General features: G+C 45.5%; 1 protein-coding gene across 40 annotated transcripts in view; it reads left to right on the plus strand.

Annotated features, from left to right (window-relative positions):
• SCRIB (scribble planar cell polarity protein) overlaps positions 1-19448 on the plus strand; it is a gene marked incomplete at its 5' end in the record, with an annotated part of 116403 nt that overhangs the window by 27678 nt on the left and 69277 nt on the right. For 38 of the 40 annotated variants that reach the window (XM_080381617.1, XM_080381655.1, XM_080381625.1 and 35 more), the window contains 10 exons: positions 1001-1075; positions 1165-1309; positions 1620-1738; positions 2376-2575; positions 3373-3539; positions 4136-4260; positions 5483-5608; positions 6186-6419; positions 6894-7211; positions 9371-9433. In XM_080381617.1, coding sequence (XP_080237743.1) covers positions 1001-1075; positions 1165-1309; positions 1620-1738; positions 2376-2575; positions 3373-3539; positions 4136-4260; positions 5483-5608; positions 6186-6419; positions 6894-7211; positions 9371-9433 — 1572 coding nt within the window. The remainder of the gene's footprint in view (positions 1-1000; positions 1076-1164; positions 1310-1619; positions 1739-2375; positions 2576-3372; positions 3540-4135; positions 4261-5482; positions 5609-6185; positions 6420-6893; positions 7212-9370; positions 9434-19448) is intronic. The other 2 variants (XM_080381639.1, XM_080381654.1) reach the window with 2 other exon arrangements.

Raw genomic sequence — 19448 nt, forward strand, 5'->3', positions numbered from 1 at the left:
TCTTTCCAAGCACTTTTGCTCTGGGATGTTGATCGTGCTATCTAGCTGCCTTAAGGGTCTTTCCTTCCCAACGAGACTCTGGTACTTCTCTTATGTGCTGCGCTGCTTTTGTCTGTTCTTTTTCACTTCTGCTAGGCCAACTTTCTGCCTTTCTCCTTTCTCATTTGATTTCTCTACTGCAAAGTGCAGGACTGTTCCATGTTGTTCCTGGCAGTGAAGTCAGCCAAGCATGGGGTGTGTGCCCTCTGGACTTGGGTGCCTCCATGGAGGACTTTGAGCATAAGCGTGCTGAGAGCCCGTGCAGTCTCGAAATTCAGCTTGTCTTCACAGTCAGTGACATCCAGTGATACTCTTTAATTTTGCAGCTATGGATTAAGCTGTCACTGAATCCTGCTTTTAATGTTCTGAAATGCTTTTTGGCAGAAACCCACCTAAATTGGGAAGCAAAGGACTTTGTGCAGCTTGCTATGCACAAGGCTGCAGCTTACTTGTGAGAACAGTTGTCTGACACTTGAACTGCTCTCCAGTGATGCATTAGCTCCAACCCCAAATGCTAATCAGCGTGTGTGGTGGTTGTGGAGTGATGCTATGAACATGTCTAGCATTGCTGATGGTGCTGCTCTGTCATGTTGAGTTAGCCAGTGTTACCCAAATGTTTTTAGTCTCTGAGAGGCAGAAGAGGAGAAAGACTAGTTTCTTTCGTAAGGCCAGAATTCCAAAACCCTGTTTAGTTCTTGTCTTGCCTGCTACCAGACAGTCCTTGCTATTGTCTTCCATGTTTCCTGTGGGGACCTTCTGCAGACATTTCCAAACATATGTGCTGCTATATTGTGGCACACCAGCACAACAGCTTTATAAACCATTTGGCAAATGGTTCTAGGAGGTGTGAAAGCAATAACAATGTCTAGCTTTGCAGAGGTGTGGTGTGATTTGTAGCATCCTTGGGCAGCTTCTCCCCTTTGGAAGGGACTGATGCTATTACTGTCCTGCTCTGTTACAGCCAGATACTCTGGGAGCGCTACCAAACCTGCGTGAGCTTTGGTTAGACCGCAACCAGCTCTCAGCCCTGCCTCCAGTAAGTACCTGTTGGGGCTTATTGATTCACCACTTTGCTCCCTTCCTCAGCTGCTACCTTGAGCCATACTGTCTCCTTTCTGATTCTAGGAGCTGGGCAATCTCCGCCGCTTGGTCTGTCTGGATGTGTCTGAGAACAAGCTGGAGCAGTTGCCCAATGAGGTCAGTGGGCTAGTAGCACTGACGGACTTGCTGCTGTCACAGAACCTGTTGGAATGCATCCCAGATGGGATTGGTGAGTATTGCGGGATGGAGAGCAGTGCAGGACTTCACTGCCCTGGCAGTGCTCCTGGTGGGGGGTCTTCAGGCAAGAGTGTGTGTAACAAGGTAGTAGGGTTTGATGGACGTAGTCGCAGTAGTTGAGTGCAGCAGCAGCAGGTGATACTGGTGAACAGAACTCTACAGGACGAGTTCAGGTTCTTGATCTGCATCATCATTGGGTGAAACCTGTGAACAAGCCCTGATGGGGAGGGAAGAAAGGTAGTGCCTGAACAGTGTCATTATCTCTGTGGCCTAGTTCACACCTAGCTTGTTGCCCTGGCCAGGTCAGCTGAAGCAGCTCTCCATCCTCAAGGTGGACCAGAATCGGCTGACAGAGGTGACAGAATCAATTGGGGACTGTGAAAATCTGTCAGAACTCATCTTGACAGAGAACATGCTGACAGTAAGTACACCAGCAGCCACCCTGCCTCTTCTGTGCTGTTCACGTGCCAGGGATCTTCTCCTGTCTTCTGGCTTCTGAGCTGCATTCCTGAGCATGCTCCAGCTGCTCTCCCTTCAGCTGCTTTGATGCACAGTTTCACCTGGCTCGCAGGCTCTTGGGAAGACCCTGGTGGAAGCTGCTTTCCCTCAGTTCTTTTTCTCTGAAAAATTCTCTAGGATAGGTAGGATGCTGGTTCTAGGATAGCCAGTCCTGAAGCCCATCCAATCTGATGGGAGCAGGACTACATCAAAAACTGCATTTGGCAAGGGGTCATGGAGTAGTGTAATTTAGAATGGCCCTGCTCCAAACTGCTCATGATTTGATTGTCAAAACACAAGTACTGGGGATGGACAGATGAACAGGAGAAATATCTTGACCAGTGGTGTTCTGAGCGTGCTGTGCTGAGGTAAGAGTTGGCATATAACAGTCGGTGAACCTGAGAGAAAATCTGTCCCAAAGTTGTAATGACAACTTTATTGAAAATGTGTCTGTGTTAGGACAGAAGGCAGCTTTTTTCCCTGGACAGAAGGCTCTGTGCCTTTATGCCTTTATTCTGCTACTCTTATCTTTTGCAACAACTGAATCATCTCCTTCCTAGGCCTTACCAAAGTCCCTTGGCAAGCTGGCCAAGCTGACGAACCTGAACGTGGATCGGAACCGGCTGACATCCCTTCCAGCTGATATTGGAGGCTGTGCCAATCTGAACGTGCTGTCCTTGCGAGACAACCGCCTGGCTCTCCTGCCACCAGAGCTTGCCAACACCACTGAGCTTCACGTCCTGGATGTGGCCGGGAACAGGTCAGCAGCAGGGAGGGTAAACAGGCTTGTAGGCATGTGGCTGAAGAGGCTGCTGGTGTGTTTTGGGAGACACTGGGTCTGTGCTGATCCCAGCATCCGCAGCTTGGAGAAGCCCAGACTGGCTGCTTAGGGCTCTGGAAAGAGGTGTGTGTGTCTCAAGCTTTGCCTGTTAAGCCCTTCTCCCTGTTACTTGTCTGCATTAATTCTAGCCTGTATTCGTGTGGGGACATTCTGCCATGTGTGAAATAAAGCTTAGGGGACATCCCTGATCCACTGTCTTCCTTCCTGCAGATTTTTTAGTTTTGTGTCGTCAGCCCTCAGGTGATTGGTGTCAAAGCCTTGTTTGTGACATGGACAACCCTATGGTGTGCCAATATCTGTGATCTGTTCTGAAAGATTCCTGCAGATTTTAGCTGCAGTTCTGTTAGCTGAGGCTGCTATTTTTTTGTAGCAGTTGGAAGCTGACCAGAGCTTCTGTTTGGAACACTCTCTGTGTACTGGTCTGTGAAATCATAGGTTTTTTGCCCTCAAACCGCTCTTCAAAGTTCACCATTTTCACATTGTTGATAGGAGCTGTCCTCTGCCTAATTAGCAAACTGATGAGGGTGGGTTACCAGAGCCCAGTCTGTGGTGGTGGCAGAGCCACAGGGCACAAGCCAGCTGCTTCAGTGTGGTAAGAGTTGAGGGATCCTGCAGTGACTTGGCGCTGTCCTCCAATGTAGCCGAAGCAGTCTGGAGCTGAGTTGAAGTTCCTTCGTTACCAAGTAAGTTTAACCAGCAGTTCTTTTCTTTTGCAGACTGCAGAACTTGCCTTTTGCCTTGACAAATCTTAACTTGAAAGCCCTGTGGCTGGCAGAGAATCAGTCCCAGCCCATGCTCAAATTCCAAACAGAGGATGATGAGAAGACAGGAGAAAAAGTTCTCACTTGTTACCTGCTTCCCCAGCAGCCCTCTCCTAGCCTAGGTAAGAAACTGCATTATGAGCGCTGTCTGCAGTACCATATTCTCTGAAGAGTGCTTGGGAAAGAGGCCTTGCACCTTCCTCTCTACTTGGTTGGACTGTTTTTCGTTACTGTGATAACCTGTAGCAGACCTAGGCTCCTGGATGGCTGATGGCAACTTTCCAAGGCAGAGGTGGTTAAAACTGAGAAATTGCTTCTCTGCCAGGTGGTAAAGAAGCTGCAGCCTAGTCTTCAGAGTCTTCTGCTTTGGTCTGTTGACCAGGTAGTTGTCTGTGAGGTTTGCTTACTATCACAATGGTATTCTTGTGTCAATACTTCCAATTTGTGCCTTAATCCTACCTTTTCCTTAGTTCTTGGGTAAGAAGTGCTGGAACTGAACCATTCAGGTGCTTTTGTAGAAGCTGCTGTAGGTCTGGTAGGAGAGTACAAGAGGTGATAAGATCTGGAAGTTACACCCTTTGTCCTCAAGGCCTTTGTGGTTTGATGCCGTGGGTGAATACAACAGTGGTGCCCTAATGGGTTGAGAACTGTCTTTCATCCAAGCCTACAACCTTGCTCATTCAGAAAGTAGCTCCTACTGTGTTATCTTTCTCCCCAGAGAATCTTTTGCAGAACAGCGTGGAGGAGAGCTGGACGGACACCAATTTAAACAGAGTCAGCGTGATTCAGTTCCTAGATGAACCCAAAGTAGATGATGAAGAGGAGTCTGGAGCTGAGAGACGGGTAAGAAGAAGAGTTTCTGGAAGTTTATTAGTTCCCTATGGAGACACTGGCACAACCTAAACTTTTTTCCTAAGATAGGGAGCCACTATGGTGTTCGTGTTTCACCCTGTAATACTGCTGCAGGCATGTACTGTATTTTTGCAGTCTGAAGGGCATTTGGTGCCCTGAGGAGACAAGCCAGGTACAAAAGAGAGTTCCCTGAGAGCCTCTGTGCAGATTTCCATTTTGACAGCTGTCCCATGGGAGCTGAGTTGTGACTGCTAACCTGCCCGTGGAGCATTTGGGTAGTTGCGAGATGCTAATAGTCAAGAGTCCTGTCAGGACTGGATTTTAGTTAATCCCCCCTCAGTGGGGAGAGCTGCACAGCCAAACTCGAGGCTGGCAATCTCCACCACCCCAAGCCATGGAGCCAGGTGCAAGCCCATGCTGTGGAGTGTCCTGTTACTAAAGTAGCTATGCGTTGTAGACAGACACCCTCCAAAACTATGGAAGATTATTTTTCTTTAATTGCAGATACAAAGGACAGGATAAAAGTTTCAGTTTTCAGTGAGTACTCTGTTTAAATTCTTCTGCAGGCATTTCCCCCCCCCCTCCCCCCTTTTTTAGTTTGTGGAGAGAGATTCTCTTGAGATCTGAATCCTTCTAATAAATTGTATTTGCATCTGTCCTTGCAGCATGCATATGCTGCTGGTGTTTGGAGGGTTTTGTGGGGTTTTTTTGATTGCTTTTACCATTGTTATTAATTCTAGAATACTGGTTTTCTTGACTCTCAGCTGGAATGGAATTAGTCAAGCATCACAAATGCTGGTAGTATATGGGCTTGTCAGGCATACTAAGAAACACCAGAGGGATTAAGAAGATACTCCACATGTGTGTTCCCTTAGGGGTTTCTGTGTTGATGATTTTGCATTTACTAGGCCTGAAGCACGATTTAAAACCTCCCATCTCTAATTCCCCCCCGGGTCCCTCTATCAGATGGAGAGCAGGCTAATGTCTTGAGAGTGAGCTCTAAGAAGTGTTCTCTGCCTCTCTTTTCTTTCCTCTTCTCAGCTACAGGCTATAGTAGTGGAGAGGCCCTGATCAGATCCTGCAATGTGACATTTAGGTTATGTCCAGCTGGGGCTCTGACACTGATAAAACATGTTATTTGAGGTAATTCAATCTTGAGGCATGGCACATGCTGCTCTGACTGTTGAACCTCCTGCGTGTTTTTCTTCGGTAGGGCTTACAGCGCAGAGCAACCCCTCATCCCAGTGAGCTGAAGGTTATGAAGAAAGTGATTGAAGTTCGGCGCAACGAGGTACATGCTGCAAAGCCTGACACGAACCTGAATTCTCCTAACTCAGATGTGAGTGCTCTTCACTAAGAGATTGATAACTATTGAGAACGTGTAGCAGGCTTGGGGAGTGGGGAGACAGCATGCGTAAGCTGGGCAGAAAGAGCTTGCTTTTAGGAAAGGTTGGAAGGAACTGAGCATGGATTGCCTGGATTCCAAGGGCTGGAAATCTGCCTTGTGGTGTCAGCTGGGGCCACTGTGGTAGAGCAGGAGATGCAACCAGGAGACAGAGAACAATGTAAGGGGAACTGTGTGCGTTGGTACCACTTTTGTCATAACGCAGGGAGGATGAAAATAAGAGGGAGAGGAAAAGGCAGCTGTGATATTCCTAGTAAAGAATAATGGGAATGGAGTGCTTGGAGGAGGCATCTTGCTGCCCAGGTGTGATGCTAAGAATAAATGCCTGTACAGATGGTGAAACAGGGGTGGGACCTAGGTGAGATGCAGCAGGCTTGTCAGGGAAAGCAGCAGGCAGCCTCAAGAAAAAGCTGGTTCTGTTGGTAGATCATACCCCGCCTTTCTCCAGTCACACTATATTGCTCTGTCTGCTGCTTTGGTTTCCTCTTGACTTTTACAATCATCTTCTCAGGAGAAGAGGCTGAGCGCCATGTCAAATCGCAGCGAGGACTCCCACCTTTCCAACAGCACTGCCTCTGCTGACTTTAGGGGAGAGGAGCAGGCAGAAGAGGGAGAGAGAAGCTGGCCAAATGGGCAGGTGCCTGAGATGCGGGAGCTGGAGAAGGAGGCGAAGCCCAGAGCTGAAGAGGAGCATAAGGAAGTTGCTGACCAAGAGGAGGATGATGTGGAAGTGGAATACAATGAGGTAGGAGCCTAGGAACTGCAGCAGGGTCATGATAAAAAGTGGAAGGACTTAAAAAGTTTCAGAGAAAATGGTAAATGGAGGTACAGAATGTGATTCGGGCATCACTGGAGGCAGATACAGGCTGTGGAAGCCAAGTGCAAGTAGAGATTCAGGCAGCCTGTGGGAGCTGGATCCATGGGTGACTAGGAAGGACAGTGTGGGAGCTAGACAGGGACTATGCAGAAAATCAGAGTTACAGGTTTGAGTGCCCTCAATCCCTGGAGCTGACAGAAGATGCATCTGAGTGAAAGGGTTGATATGGAAGAAGGGAAGCATGGTAGAATTTTAACGTGTATTCCTGCATCGTGTTTAGCACAAAAGCAGCAACACTGGCTTTGCCTGTGTTGGTAATGGGGGGACAGCAGGTTTCTGCACTGCCTCCAGATATGTCTGTTACCTGAGGTTCACAACCTTTCTGGGGCTTTGCTCTTGTAGCCCACTGTACACTTTGCTGAGGACACACTAATACGGAGTGAGGGTGAGGATGAAGATGAAGAGCGACCATTCCCAGTGGAGAAACAGAGGCTTATCCGCAAGGACACGCCCCACTATAAGAAACACTTCAAGATAACTAAACTGCCCAAGCCAGAGGCAGTGGTGGCCCTCCTTCAGGGGCTGAACAGTGATGGAGTCCCCAAAGAGGAAGAGGAGTTAGGAGGCTGCAATAACAACACAGAGCCCGAGGATCAAGAAGAAGCATGGGATGAGGATGACAAAAAGAATGGAGCTTTATCTGCTCAGCCCTCAGTGAAGGTAAGGTCTTGCGGGGAGGGGGGAAGGTCAGAGGGGTGCCAGACCTCCCTTCTGCCACTTTGAATTACCAAACAGGTTGATGTGATACCAATGAAAACATTGGCAAGATGTTCCAGCACTTCAGGAGAGACATGCTGAGGGTGGGAGAGCTGCAATCCATTCTGGGGCTCATATTGTCCAAGAGCTGTGCCATGTTGTTTATGTCTGACTCCTTGCGCTGTATCCAGATTCTTGCACCCTCCCTATTATGTGTGATGTTGTGTTCTGTGCTGCAAGAACAGTTCTTTTGTCCCATCACTGACAGGTTCTTCCATTCCTTTCAGTCGCCTCCTTGCTTGCTGGTTGTTTCACCTCATTTGCAACAGGATGAGCTTTATCCCTGGATGGATCTAATCTCAGGCTTACGTTCAGGCTGCTTACACTTGTTTTTCTGCCACGGTGCTTCCTGGAGAGGAGCGGGTAGAGAGAGCAGAGAGAAATGTGCCCTTCCCGTTGGTTACACAACTGTGCCTGCCCCAGCACAGATGCAGTCTGGGGTGTGCATTGGGATTTAGGGGGATTTTTGTTCTCAAGTTTTGCCATTACCATGGGGCCACGATGGGCCTTTTTGTTTTTGCTGGGGGCTGGTGAGATAGGAGGTCCTTGGGTCTACTCAGCTGAATTACCTTGTTTGGTTAGGGACACGCAGAGATTCTTGTTCGAGGAGGATCCTCACAGGATGGAATAGGAGTACACTGGTGAGGGACCCTGCATGAGGTTAGACCAGTTCTTACTGAAGTTGGTGCGATGGTTTTGTGAGGTGTATTTGGTAGGCAGGGTTCGGGATGTGGCTGAATCTCCATCATAGTTTGACACCAGCAAATCTCATGGGTGAGATGTGAGTCTCTGAACTGGTGGAGATGCTGGAGTAAAATCTGTTCTTGCTGTTACCACACACACTCCAAACTGTTGGGATTGTTTCCACCCCACGCTGGAGTTCAGATTGCTCAGAGGAAGGTTCTTGCACTCAGGTTTGTTTCAGAGCCTTTGTCTCAGTGGATGTTTACCTTGCTGTATCTGAGCTGCTACAGCTCATCCCTTGTTCCTTAGGGATGAGTCATATAGTTTCCTTACTGTTTGTGAAGCTCTTTGAAATGAAAAGGAGTTGCTGCTGCTTGCAAGAATGTGTGAAGCCATCTCGAGTCCCTTTCATCCAAGACCTGTCATATGGGGAAATGCCCTCACCCAAAAGCTTATTTAGTCAGGGACTCAAAGCTGACCCATTGGCAAAGCCTGCAGAGTCTGTGTAGGTGTTGAGACCACAGGTTTGGTGTTTCTATCGGAAAGTTACTTTTGTTATTGGCTAAGCCTTCTGCTTGGAAGTCACAGTTTTCCTTTTTGTGGGGCTGGGTTGGATGCCTGCTCCGTGAAGGCAGATTTATTAGCTTACCTCCTGAGTTGTCTTCCAGAAGTGGGAACGTGGGGAGCAGTGTCCCTGTACAGTGGGGTTTCAAGTAAGAGGTGCTGCATACATGCATTGAAGAAGGAGGTAGGACGGGGTGTGCAGGAGGCTGAATCCTTAAATCAGGGGTGTTCTTGTAAAGACAGTTGGTTTTCAAGAGGAATTCTAAGGTTTCCTGCTTTTGGGAGCGGGTTCCCTGAGTGTCTGGCAGATTGTGCTGTTCCACTGGAGGTTCTTCCCTTTGCAGGAGGGACCAGTGCAGTGTGATTTGGGATTGCTTTGTTCCTGTGCAGCAGCTGGATGGCACCAGAGGTCCCTTTGTGCTTTTATCCTGTGGTGTTTAATCCCTCCTTCTTCACTGAATGACTTGGTACAGAGGGAGTAAAATCAGCTAATAGTGTTCAGCTTGTGAGCTTCATGGTCACAGCCTCAGAGTGCCAACACAGACAAAATACGGCCTTAAAGATGCAGCTTCCAGTTAGCTGGGCCAAAGAGCACTGACACTCTGCATGTTGTGAGCCCCAGGAGCAGCCCTGTCGCTGGTTCTCGCTGGTAGGTGGTAATCAGGAGTGGTGTGAGTGGGGTCCGCTCTGGTGCTGTGCAGCCAGACCTGTCGGAGTGGCGTGCATTTGTGTGTTGGGTGGTGGTGGTAGTGGTGGCGGGTTTGGTTTATGCTCCACTAATCCGCATGCCTCTTTGCTGGTTCCTGTCCTAACAGGGGGTGTCGTTTGATCAAGCCAATAATCTGCTGATTGAACCTGCTCGCATTGAGGAGGAAGAGGTCTGTACCACTCCTACTGTTCTCTCTCTGCCAAAAATCATTCAGTCTGCTTGATTTGCTTCCCAGGCTCACCCATTGTTGTAGGGGAAACTGATCTCTCTGGGTCAAGTGGCTTCTGGACCTGACTGATCACAAACACAATGATTGTTTCCTCCCTTTGCTTTCACCTCCTTTCCCTACTTTTCCATACCTGAGGTGAGAATGGCTGCTGCAGATCAGGAGTGAGATGGAAGAAATGTAAAAAAAAAAAAAACCAAAGGGAGCTGAAGTGGAAAGTTCAGTTCCTATTTGCTATGCACTGAGGAAAGAGAAAGTGGAAGAAAATAAAGGTATATTTCCAGGGGTGGTGGGTAACCCTGAAGGAGTGGAAGCCTCAGGAATCTGCTGAGTGCTGTGTATGACCCTTTGGGAGAGGGAGGAGGACCTAACTCATCACTGTGCCATTCCATGAGAAAGGTGGACTGAAGGTAATGACTCGTGCATCTCCCCCTGTCGAATCCCCTCAAGTCTTCACGCGTAGCACTTTAGGATGTCAGAAAGAGGCAGGTGGCACTAGAAGGTCCGTAAAGCACATGTGTGATGTTCTGTACCCAAGTTTAAAGTCTTGCTGCCTTAGCTCATCCTCTGATTACGATTAACTTCCTGAATTTGTTTCCAGGTTTTCAGTATGCTTGCCTGATCCTTTGGGTCAGCGGGCTTTCTGCAGGCAATGTTTCCAAGGAACTGTTGGAAGCAGAGTGCCACCGGCAAAGAGGCAGAAACTGTTGTCAGAACCAGTGGCTTGCATGAAGGTTTCTTCCCTTAGGACAGTGCAGTGGTACCGGACCCATGAGAGTGCTGGCCTGGGTGTCTCTGTGAACTTGGCTCTTCCTAATCCCTCAGGTGTAAAATGGAGGATTTTCTTCCTTGGTTTTGGAGTAAGACTTTCTGGGGGGAAGATAAATCCTTTCCACTTCAGGCAAAACATGAGCTGGCTCAGATGCAGTCCACTTTTAGTGTGTCCTGAAGATTTGTCCATCTTCACTCTAGATCACAGAGAAGTGTAATATTTCCTGTGTTTCTCTTTTGCATAGCTCTTCTGTCAGTCAGAGGCAAAAGTGAGTATAGTCAGGTGCTTCCTGATCCCTCATTTAGGAAATCACTGCTCTTGGTCCTTCTTTCCAGCTGTTAGATGTTGGGTTGCATTTGCAGAGTTTTCTTGCTCCTGAAGGTGCATGGGCCCAGGAAACCTCAGTCTTGTATCAGGAAGCAGTCTGCCTTCGTCTTCCTCGGCTCCTGCCTGTGCTCTGCCCACATCTGATGGAAGTGCCTAGAACTTCTCTGTGGTGGCTGGTGAAGGTAGCTGGTTAGAGGCCCCAGGTCCGCTCTGTCGTCTCCTTTGTGCAGATCTCTTCCCTCACTGTAAAGAGCAATGTGGTAGTGTAGCTCCCAAGGACAAGCGTACCAGAGATCTACCAGGTGTGTGGTGGTAGCTGAAGTCGCCCCAGAGCAGACCAGCTTTGGGAAGCCATTGATTGTCCTACAGCTCTGGGGGAGTGCTCAGCTCAGTGGATGGTTGCTGACCTCTCCGGTCAGTGATACTCTTATCATTTTAGTGGAATCACGTTGGCCACCTACCAGGACAGCAGCTCATGTGGAAGATTCAGTCTCCAGAAACATCGGCGAGAGTGAACTGTGGGACTCGAGCTGAACTGGGGCCCTGTGCAGCTGGGACTCCTCACTCACACCGAGAGGGCTGCCTTTGCCGCCTTTCCTAGCACATCGACTGTGAAAAGCATGTGCCCCTTGGTGATTAGGTGGAGGACAACAGGAGAGATATTCAGGACCTTAAAGACTTCTTAGCATCCGAGTAGAGAATTAGCTTTGGAAGTGGCCAGTCCCAGAAACAGCATGTACCTGCTGTTTCCAGGGATGATTTCATGTCCTTCGTGTCCTTGAGAAGAGCCTGTGATAGCTAAACCAGCAGGCTGATGAAATGGAGCAAGAGTGGGGAGCCTGGTGCCCCTTGAGCAGCGCAGTTTAAGTTCAGAATGCTGCTGTCACATTCCTTGTATAACTTCATACAGCTCTCGGAGAGAAGGAAGTAGTGATTGTTCTTTGAGCCTAAACCATACTCCTGAGCCAAAGACTAAACATGTCAGAGTAGAGGTGGAGACATCTGCCTAACTTCTGTCAGCACCCTGCCATCAGGATGTTGGGAGCTTGGTGCTATGCATGCAGCTGGTACTTCCAAAGCTCCTTTAGCTGTTAGTGCCAATGGGAGTCTACTACAGTGAAAGAAATAATTTTGTTCAAGCACATGGTATCTTATGTGGCTATCTGGGTTCCTCCGCTGACTCTGTTCCCAATGTTTTGTCTCGGTCTCCATCTGCACTGCAGAAATGGCTGTATCTGGGTTGTAGAAGGCTTTTGGAGGAGAAGCATACCGAGCTGCTATTTGAAGGCGCGAGGTTGCACCTGAAGTCTGTCTGTTTTCTGATAATTGTTGAAGGAATAGTCCAGAAAGAGCTGCTGTGCAGATTGAAGATAACAGTGGAAAGAAGGTCCTGAATTCTATTTAAGTGACCAATGCTTTGTCTGCAGTAATAGCTGATGGCATCCTTCTGCGTTTGCCGTCTTCTGCAGAGCACCTGAAAATTTTTAAGTCATGAAGGGCTCTGCACTGGCAAAACTTGTGCTGACTGAGGAGCTTCCCAGGTGTTTGCTTCTCCCATGATGCACAAGGCTGTCTAGGAAGGATACACTGCTAATTTCCCTCCCTAGGAGAAAGCTAGGCTGATCTTAGATGCTCAAAGTGCCTTCACTTCCTTGCCAGAGGGTGGAAAAGATCCCGTCAGCTGCTTCTGCTCAGATGTCCTGCCCTGTCGCTCTGGAGTCAGAAGCGAGTCGAGTCTTCTCCATAAAGGAGTCTTGTCATGTGGAAATAGCTCAGAAATACTACTGTTTGTGTCTGAATGCAGGCCTCGTACTTGGCACCACAATTACCGTTCGTCAGAGGCAGCCTCTGACAGCACAGCTGGGTCCTGAAGCATCCAGTGTTAAGGGGATTCAGCTTTGAAAAGGTTGGCCCACTTAGTGTGTAGCATCGTGATGCCCTGCCGTCATCAGCGCTTCTGTTCATCTCAGTGCTGCTGCTGTGATGCTTTACACTTGGACCCCTGCACCTTGGTCTGGTTTTATTATTTACTGGGTGAGACCACGTACTCATCAGGACATTGTCAGGTTTAGAATTCTTATGCAGCACATTTGACTTTCCCGCAATGTGACCTGTACATTCTAAACCCTGAAAAGATTAAATAAAACTCTCTTGTATAATGCAAGAAAGATTGTGTCACCTGGATTTGCTCAGCTGGCTTGACTAGAATATAGTTTCTGAGAGGGTGGAGTTCTCTCAAAGTTATGAGAAGGTACAACACCCTGCTTTCTCTCATTTAATTTTTTTAAATGACGAAAATTCCCACTGAGCAAGGAAAGAATATGCCATATTTTCTGTTTGAATGTGTCTGACTTTTGATTTATTGCCATAGGAATGTTTTAATGACCTTTTCCTCCTGGGTTGAAGGGCCCTTAGCGTTCTTTCCTATGCTGTGGCCCTCCAGCAGTTTGGAGGTAGGGACTGTAATCTCGTTTTGTAGATGTACAGCTTTGCATGCAAGTCTATAAAGGCACAGTTTGAATACGGTTCACCTACAAAGTGACAGAGGTAACTTGTGTGATTGTTGCTTATTCATCATGCGAATTTTATCTGATCTGAAGCTTTCTTAAGGACCAAGCAGCAAACTGTGGAGTGATTTTTTACACAAATGCAGAACTATCAGCAGTTTCTTGCTCTAAGAGTGTGGCACAATCATCTGGTTTTGCTTTCTCGAACAGGAAGCAATGAAGTAGTGTGTTTAACAGAGAGGGAAGATACTGTGTTTAAATGAAACACTCCACTGTGAATCTGATTTTCTATTTTGAAATAGGAAAACACAATGCATATAATAGATATGGGTCTTGCTGCTTAGGATGAGGATTATACAAAAAATTTAGGCATTTAAATAACCCCTGTAGGAATTAATGTGGCTTAAGCATTTGGATGCCTTTAAATGCCTTATTGGAAACTCAACAGTATTTTCTGACTCTGTCAATAGAAGAGAAAGCTATATCCTGGAATAATTTTGAGTCTTTGTGATGGAAGACAATCACCAGCTTGGATCTAGGAACAGAAATGAGGCAAGACTGGGATAAGTTGCCATTTCTGGAAGACACACTTTAGCCAAAAAAAGTGCTGTTCAATTCAGGAGCAATGAGTTAAATTTACAATAAAGATAACTTAGATTATTTGAAAGAAATCCTGAACTCGTGTCTCCTACCACCACTAGCAATGAGATAACATATTTCATAAGTCTGTCAAACTTTTTGTTAAATATAGATTATTTTCTCCTGTTACTTGACATGTGTGCACACATTCAGGTTCCTCCTACTGGGAGAAACCGAAAACTTCTCCAGATTTCTGCTTCTTGAATGATTAAAAAAATTACTTTCAAGCTGGGCTTGCATTTGTTAATTCATTGTTTTCATTATTTTAGCTTGGGGAAAAAAACCCTCTTTCCTGCTATCTGACCCTTTGTCTGCTTGTCCATGGTATATTTTTATGGACGTCAGTCCCAGCTCCTAGCCTTCATTTTGGTAGATTAAAGAAACCAAATTCTTCTAGTGTTTTCTTGTAAGACAGATTTCCATTCCCTTTCTCACTGCTTTTTCATTCACCTGTTCTACTTGAATTCAGGTTGGTTGACTGTGGACAACATGTCAGAATGTATTCAGACTTCAGTTCAATAAATTCTGTAGTTTTTCTTCCACTTCAAATGTGATAGTTTCTGTTCACGGATGGGAGTTCTCGTCAGCCACCTAGCTTTTTGTTCCTGCATTCATCATCAAGGTCCTCCAGACTGTTGGGGTACTTGGATGTCTCTGCTTGTATGTTCTGAAATGAGTGATGCCAGGTTTAGTGCAAGAGTTTTCCATTTATCTCACTGTCACCTCGGACAAACACTCTCCTACTGTGCTGTGTGCCCTTAGCAGCACAAAGTTGAAACAGATTTTGGAAGACAGTTGTAAATTCTCCAGTCCTTTCAATCTTTTAATTGTATATTAAATGATGGGCTAAAATGGACCTTTAGAACAGCAGAAAATTATCGGGCTGAGGGGAGTTTGTAAGTGAAATTTTGTAGTCGGAATGATGCAAAATGAATGACTATACCAATGATTTTACCACACACAAAGAATCAGTAAGAATAGGAATAAAAACTCTTTACTACTGAAGAGAGGAAGAAAGATAATGTGTTTGTGTCACTCATGCCAGCTGAATCCGCAGGACTTCCATGTCTAGGTTTTTGTCCCATTTCCAGTTCTGGGAATGGTTGAAGGCCTGGTAGCTTTGCCCAGTACTCACATTGCTTATCTAAGAAGTTGAATGTTTTACTTTCCAGAGGGACTCTGTCCTGTTGCATTCCGTAGTTCAGCCAGCCTGGTTCCTTTCAGGATCCTCTCTTTTGCTGTTGTCATTTACATGCCTGTGAGAAACCTGAGTGGCCATTGTGATGAGGAGGAAGTACTAGCTTCTTAAATCCCTATTTCTGGAATTCATTAGTGAAAGAACTAATCATAGAATCATAAAACAGACCAGGCTGGAAGGGAGTGAGAACGGTCCAGCCTTTTGTGGGAGAGGGAGCCTCGATGAGATACCTAGCACCCTGACCAATCTCATTTTGAAAACCTCCACTGCTGGGGACTCTACCATGTCCCTGGGGAGTTTGTTCCAGTGAATGGCTGTTCTCACTGTAAACATTTTTTTTTCTTACCTCAAGATGAAATCATATGTCTATAGAGACACACATACATAAATAGGACTATTCATATCTATCTATAATCATTTGGAAAAGACCTTTAAGATTGTCAAGTCCAACCGTGATATATCATGATACATGATTCATACCTATAGCTATGTATTCACATCTATATATATTCATACTAAGATTAATCATATCTGGATGAACCTAGTTTTTTATTTATAGTTCAAAAGTCATATTTAATATTTTTAAAAATGCATCATTTCTTCATCCTTACTTAATGAAATGTTCGCTGTCTTGGAATATCTGGGGAAGGGGATCTGCAGGAGTACACCAGAGCATTTAGCATTGTAGGTCGCCTGTCCTGTCTGCTTAATGCTGCTGTCAGTCACTTTGGCTCGCAAACTTTTCTTGTTTGGTGCTGTCTCTGATTAGTACTAAACTGGGGGGAGAGGTGTTTAGTAAGAAGACAGTAAAGCGCTTGACGACTCTGATATGTACCCTACTACCTTTGCCTTGCAAGTGTCCATCCCCTTGGTAACTAAAAATCCCATCTGAACAGAGGAAGAAATAACATCAGAGCCAGAAAATCTTCTGCTCATGCCTAGCAGGCTGCTCGTCTGCCAGGGCAAGAGTTTTCCTTCGTGTTCCTTTTTCCGTTGTTCGTTTTTAATTTAGTTCTCGATAGCTCATGCAGTAATCTCCCACCTTCCATTTGGTCACTGATATTTTCAGCCTATCCCCTTGTCCTCACAAGTTACTGCTTACTGAAGCCAGACAGATTTAACTCTTCTAATCTTTCCTCGTGAGTCAGTGCCTCTGGCTGCTGGACTCCTGTGTGTCTCTTGCATTTTTGTGCTATGCAAGTACCTTCTCTTTTGCTGAGGTGTTCCTGGAAGAAGGACACACGGTTGAGTGTGATGTCTATGAAAAGATGTCTTTAATGGTGGATGCGAGGGGTTTTCTTTGGGGATTGGAAACCACAGACTTTAGCAAGACAGGGTGATCTTTTCGCTCGTATTTTCCCAGTTCCTTGCAATCTGTAGTTTAGGATTTCTGGACTGTTCATACCTTTGTACTAGACACAGTGGAGCTTCTGTCTATGAAATTGTCTGATCTCTCCAATCCCTTTCGTACATTTTAGTTCCACAGTATTTAGTGGCAATAAATTACATAATTTACTTGTACTTTATATTAAGAAGCTTTTTTTTTAAAGCCTGCTGCTGAAATTTCAGTGGGTATCCCTAATTCCTTTGCTGTTACAAACATGGATTAATTGATCATTTCCTGTAAAGTTATTAACTGTATGAAAAGATAAAGATGTCTGTACCCCCCCTTCTCTTATTTGAAGGCTTCTAGCCTCCCTTCATATGGAACTATTAAAATTTTTACTGTCAGTGATTTGGAATAAGATCAGATCTTATACAGTTCTTGGCAGAACCCCCCTCCTTGGTTCTTCACTGGTGACTAGTACTTGACCTCTGCTGATTCTTAGCTTGTGTAATATAAACCTAAAACCAGCTTCCTATGATGTCAGTAAAATGCCTTGTGATAACAATTTTCGAGTTTTACAAAAGTCTGCTTATTAAATCTTTGCTATTACTTTATCATCCAGGTTTAGAGTCTTGTCAAAGAATGAAATCGAAGTGTGTGTGTTTTTTGAGACACCTAATTTTCACAAAATTCAGCTGTTCTGCATGGATGCTGTTTCTGTGTGCCTGCTAAGAGGCATGCATGTTCTTCACTTTTCTGGAATTGGTGCTAGGGTGACAAGCTGATAGTTATAGGAATCATCCTGTGTAATCTCTTAGTCTAACAGCACAACGTAAATGCTGTTACAGGGTATCATGATTCCAGAATTTTATAAATGTATCAGAGATGCTGGTCAGTTGTTCAGCTTTTGGGTACAAGTTATCCAGTCCTTTCAACTTTTAAAATGGTTATTCCTTGTTGAGGATATTAAATCAATTCTTCAGCTGCTGTTGGAGTGAAGTGTGATTCATCACCTTCATGTGATGCAGGTACATCATCGTGCTTCTGTCCAAACACAAATCAGAAGTATTTATTGCATGTTTGCATTTTCTGTGTCACTGTTGACAATCCAGGCTCATTTCAAGTTTCAAGTGAAGTAAATGGAGGGATTAGACACCTAGATGCATCCAGAGGTGTAGCAAGTTGCACAAGGTGTCTGTCCATGCAGAAGCTTGCCGTCTTCTGGAAATTAAGCCCTTAAACCCCCACTCCCTTGGGTATGCCTGGAGAAACAACTTGGTCTTTCAGCAGGATCTGTGGTAGAACGGCTCCATGCTTTGGCAGTTGAATCCTGTGAATGTCTAGTTTGCTGCCTCTGTGTCTGCTGTGCCCCTGCCAAGAGCAAGTTGCAAAAATCCTCAGCTGGCAGTTCCAAGGCAGAGCACTGAATGCTGTTTCAAGTCTCTTGGGCAATACTTTGCTATCCCTGGCTGCTACTGAATAGCAAGCCAGTCCATGTGTGCAACATTTTTAGTTTCTGCAGAATGGTATATGTTTACTCCCTGCAAGCTGGAAAATCTCTCTGGATCAAGTGAATCTGTTAGAAGGTAATATATTAAAAATGTATGAAAAATAACTGGAGGTGGAATCAGTCCTTGTTTGAGTGTGTTCCCTGGCATCGTATAGGCAGAAACACAGGAGGTTCTAAGGTGAGGAGAGGAGCGGAGAGGGAGATAGAAATGCTTCCTTGGCTTGTGCTTTGGTGCCATAGATGATAAATGGATTTTCCCCTAGCCTCCAGTGGGAGTTCAGGGGGGTGACAACTCTTAGGCTGAAATGGCAGCTTCTTTTCAATTTTCTCACTCTTCTCCTTCCCCAGTAATGCTTTTCTGTGGAGGGCATCGATGCCTGTCTGTCTGGGAGGAACTGGGAAGAAACACTGGAGATGTTGCCCAGTTAATGAAAGCTTGCCCCTTCTGCAAAGAAAAGAGCCAGAGTCAGCTGGGCAGTGTGTCTGAGATGAGCTGTTGCTGTGCAGTGGGTGGATCCTGCAAGAAGAGCAAAATACCTAGGAAAGTCACTGGCAGGAGCTATTGTAGGGGTGGAAGCTGTGCTGTCCCTGCTGTTAGGGCAGCTGTTTGCCATGTGTCCAGAGCATCAATCTAGACGTCATGGAAGTCAAAGCAGCTCTGAAGCAGCCTTAGGACAGATGTGCTTTCAGGAAGAAATAACCGACTGGTTTAGTGCAAAAGGCAGTGTCTGGGCTGTAATGTGAAATACTGAATATAAAACTGAAAGGCTGTTACAGGCTACTGGGTCCAGTTCCTTCTTTCTCAGGTTCATATTCATGTCATTTATTCTTTTCATAGATTTCAAACAAACATTCACCAGTTCAGTTTCTTACCTGTTTTTATGGGAGAACTAATTTGCTTTGCCAGTTTGAAATCTTCTTTCTAGCCTAAACAGATTTATGTCCAGCACAAGACCATTTGCTGTTGTTCTGGCAGTGTCTTTAAGCTTAATTAGGTCTGTTTCCTCCTAAACTAAAGAACAAAAAAAAAAGGTGGTTTGCTTTTTAGGTGTATATCGATAGACATAAGGTTCTTAGCCCTTAGTCCAGTTGACTTTTCTGGCAGATTTCCCCATATTTTCAGTCTGGTTTCTATGAATTTGTGAAATCCTTGGGTTTTGTTGTTTATCCTTCAGTTAGTTTACACAATCAACTTACTGCGCAACTGAAAGTGACTTTTTCTAACCAGTGACATTGTATATTCCTTGTTCATTCTCAAAAATAGCAATCCTGTCCTATTGATCATCAGCTATCTTGGAAATACCTGGATCCTGTTGTTAGAGCACTCTCTAGTTTCTTGTCTGGAGATCTAGTTTTCCATCATCTTTAGAAGCTTTTGTGTTGACAATAGATACAACTCTTTAAACCATTACTAAAATCCAGTGAGACTGGAAGAAAAAAAAAGTGGTACTTGTAGTTAGATCCTAATAGACCTCTTCACACAAGAAGTGTTAGTCTGATCTACAACTGGTTTTAAAGTGTGCTATCAATGACACGCAGTGCTAGCTCACAACTTTACCACATTCCTCTGAATAATGAGGTAATGAATATTCTTTATATTCTGAATAATGAGGTAGTGAATGAAATGAAATAATCCTCACCTGAATAATCCTTGTCGTTCAATACTTGGATTTTACTC

Source organism: Falco punctatus (genome assembly GCF_963210335.1).
Source record: "Falco punctatus genome assembly, chromosome: 3".
NCBI classification, from domain to species: Eukaryota; Metazoa; Chordata; class Aves; order Falconiformes; family Falconidae; genus Falco; species Falco punctatus.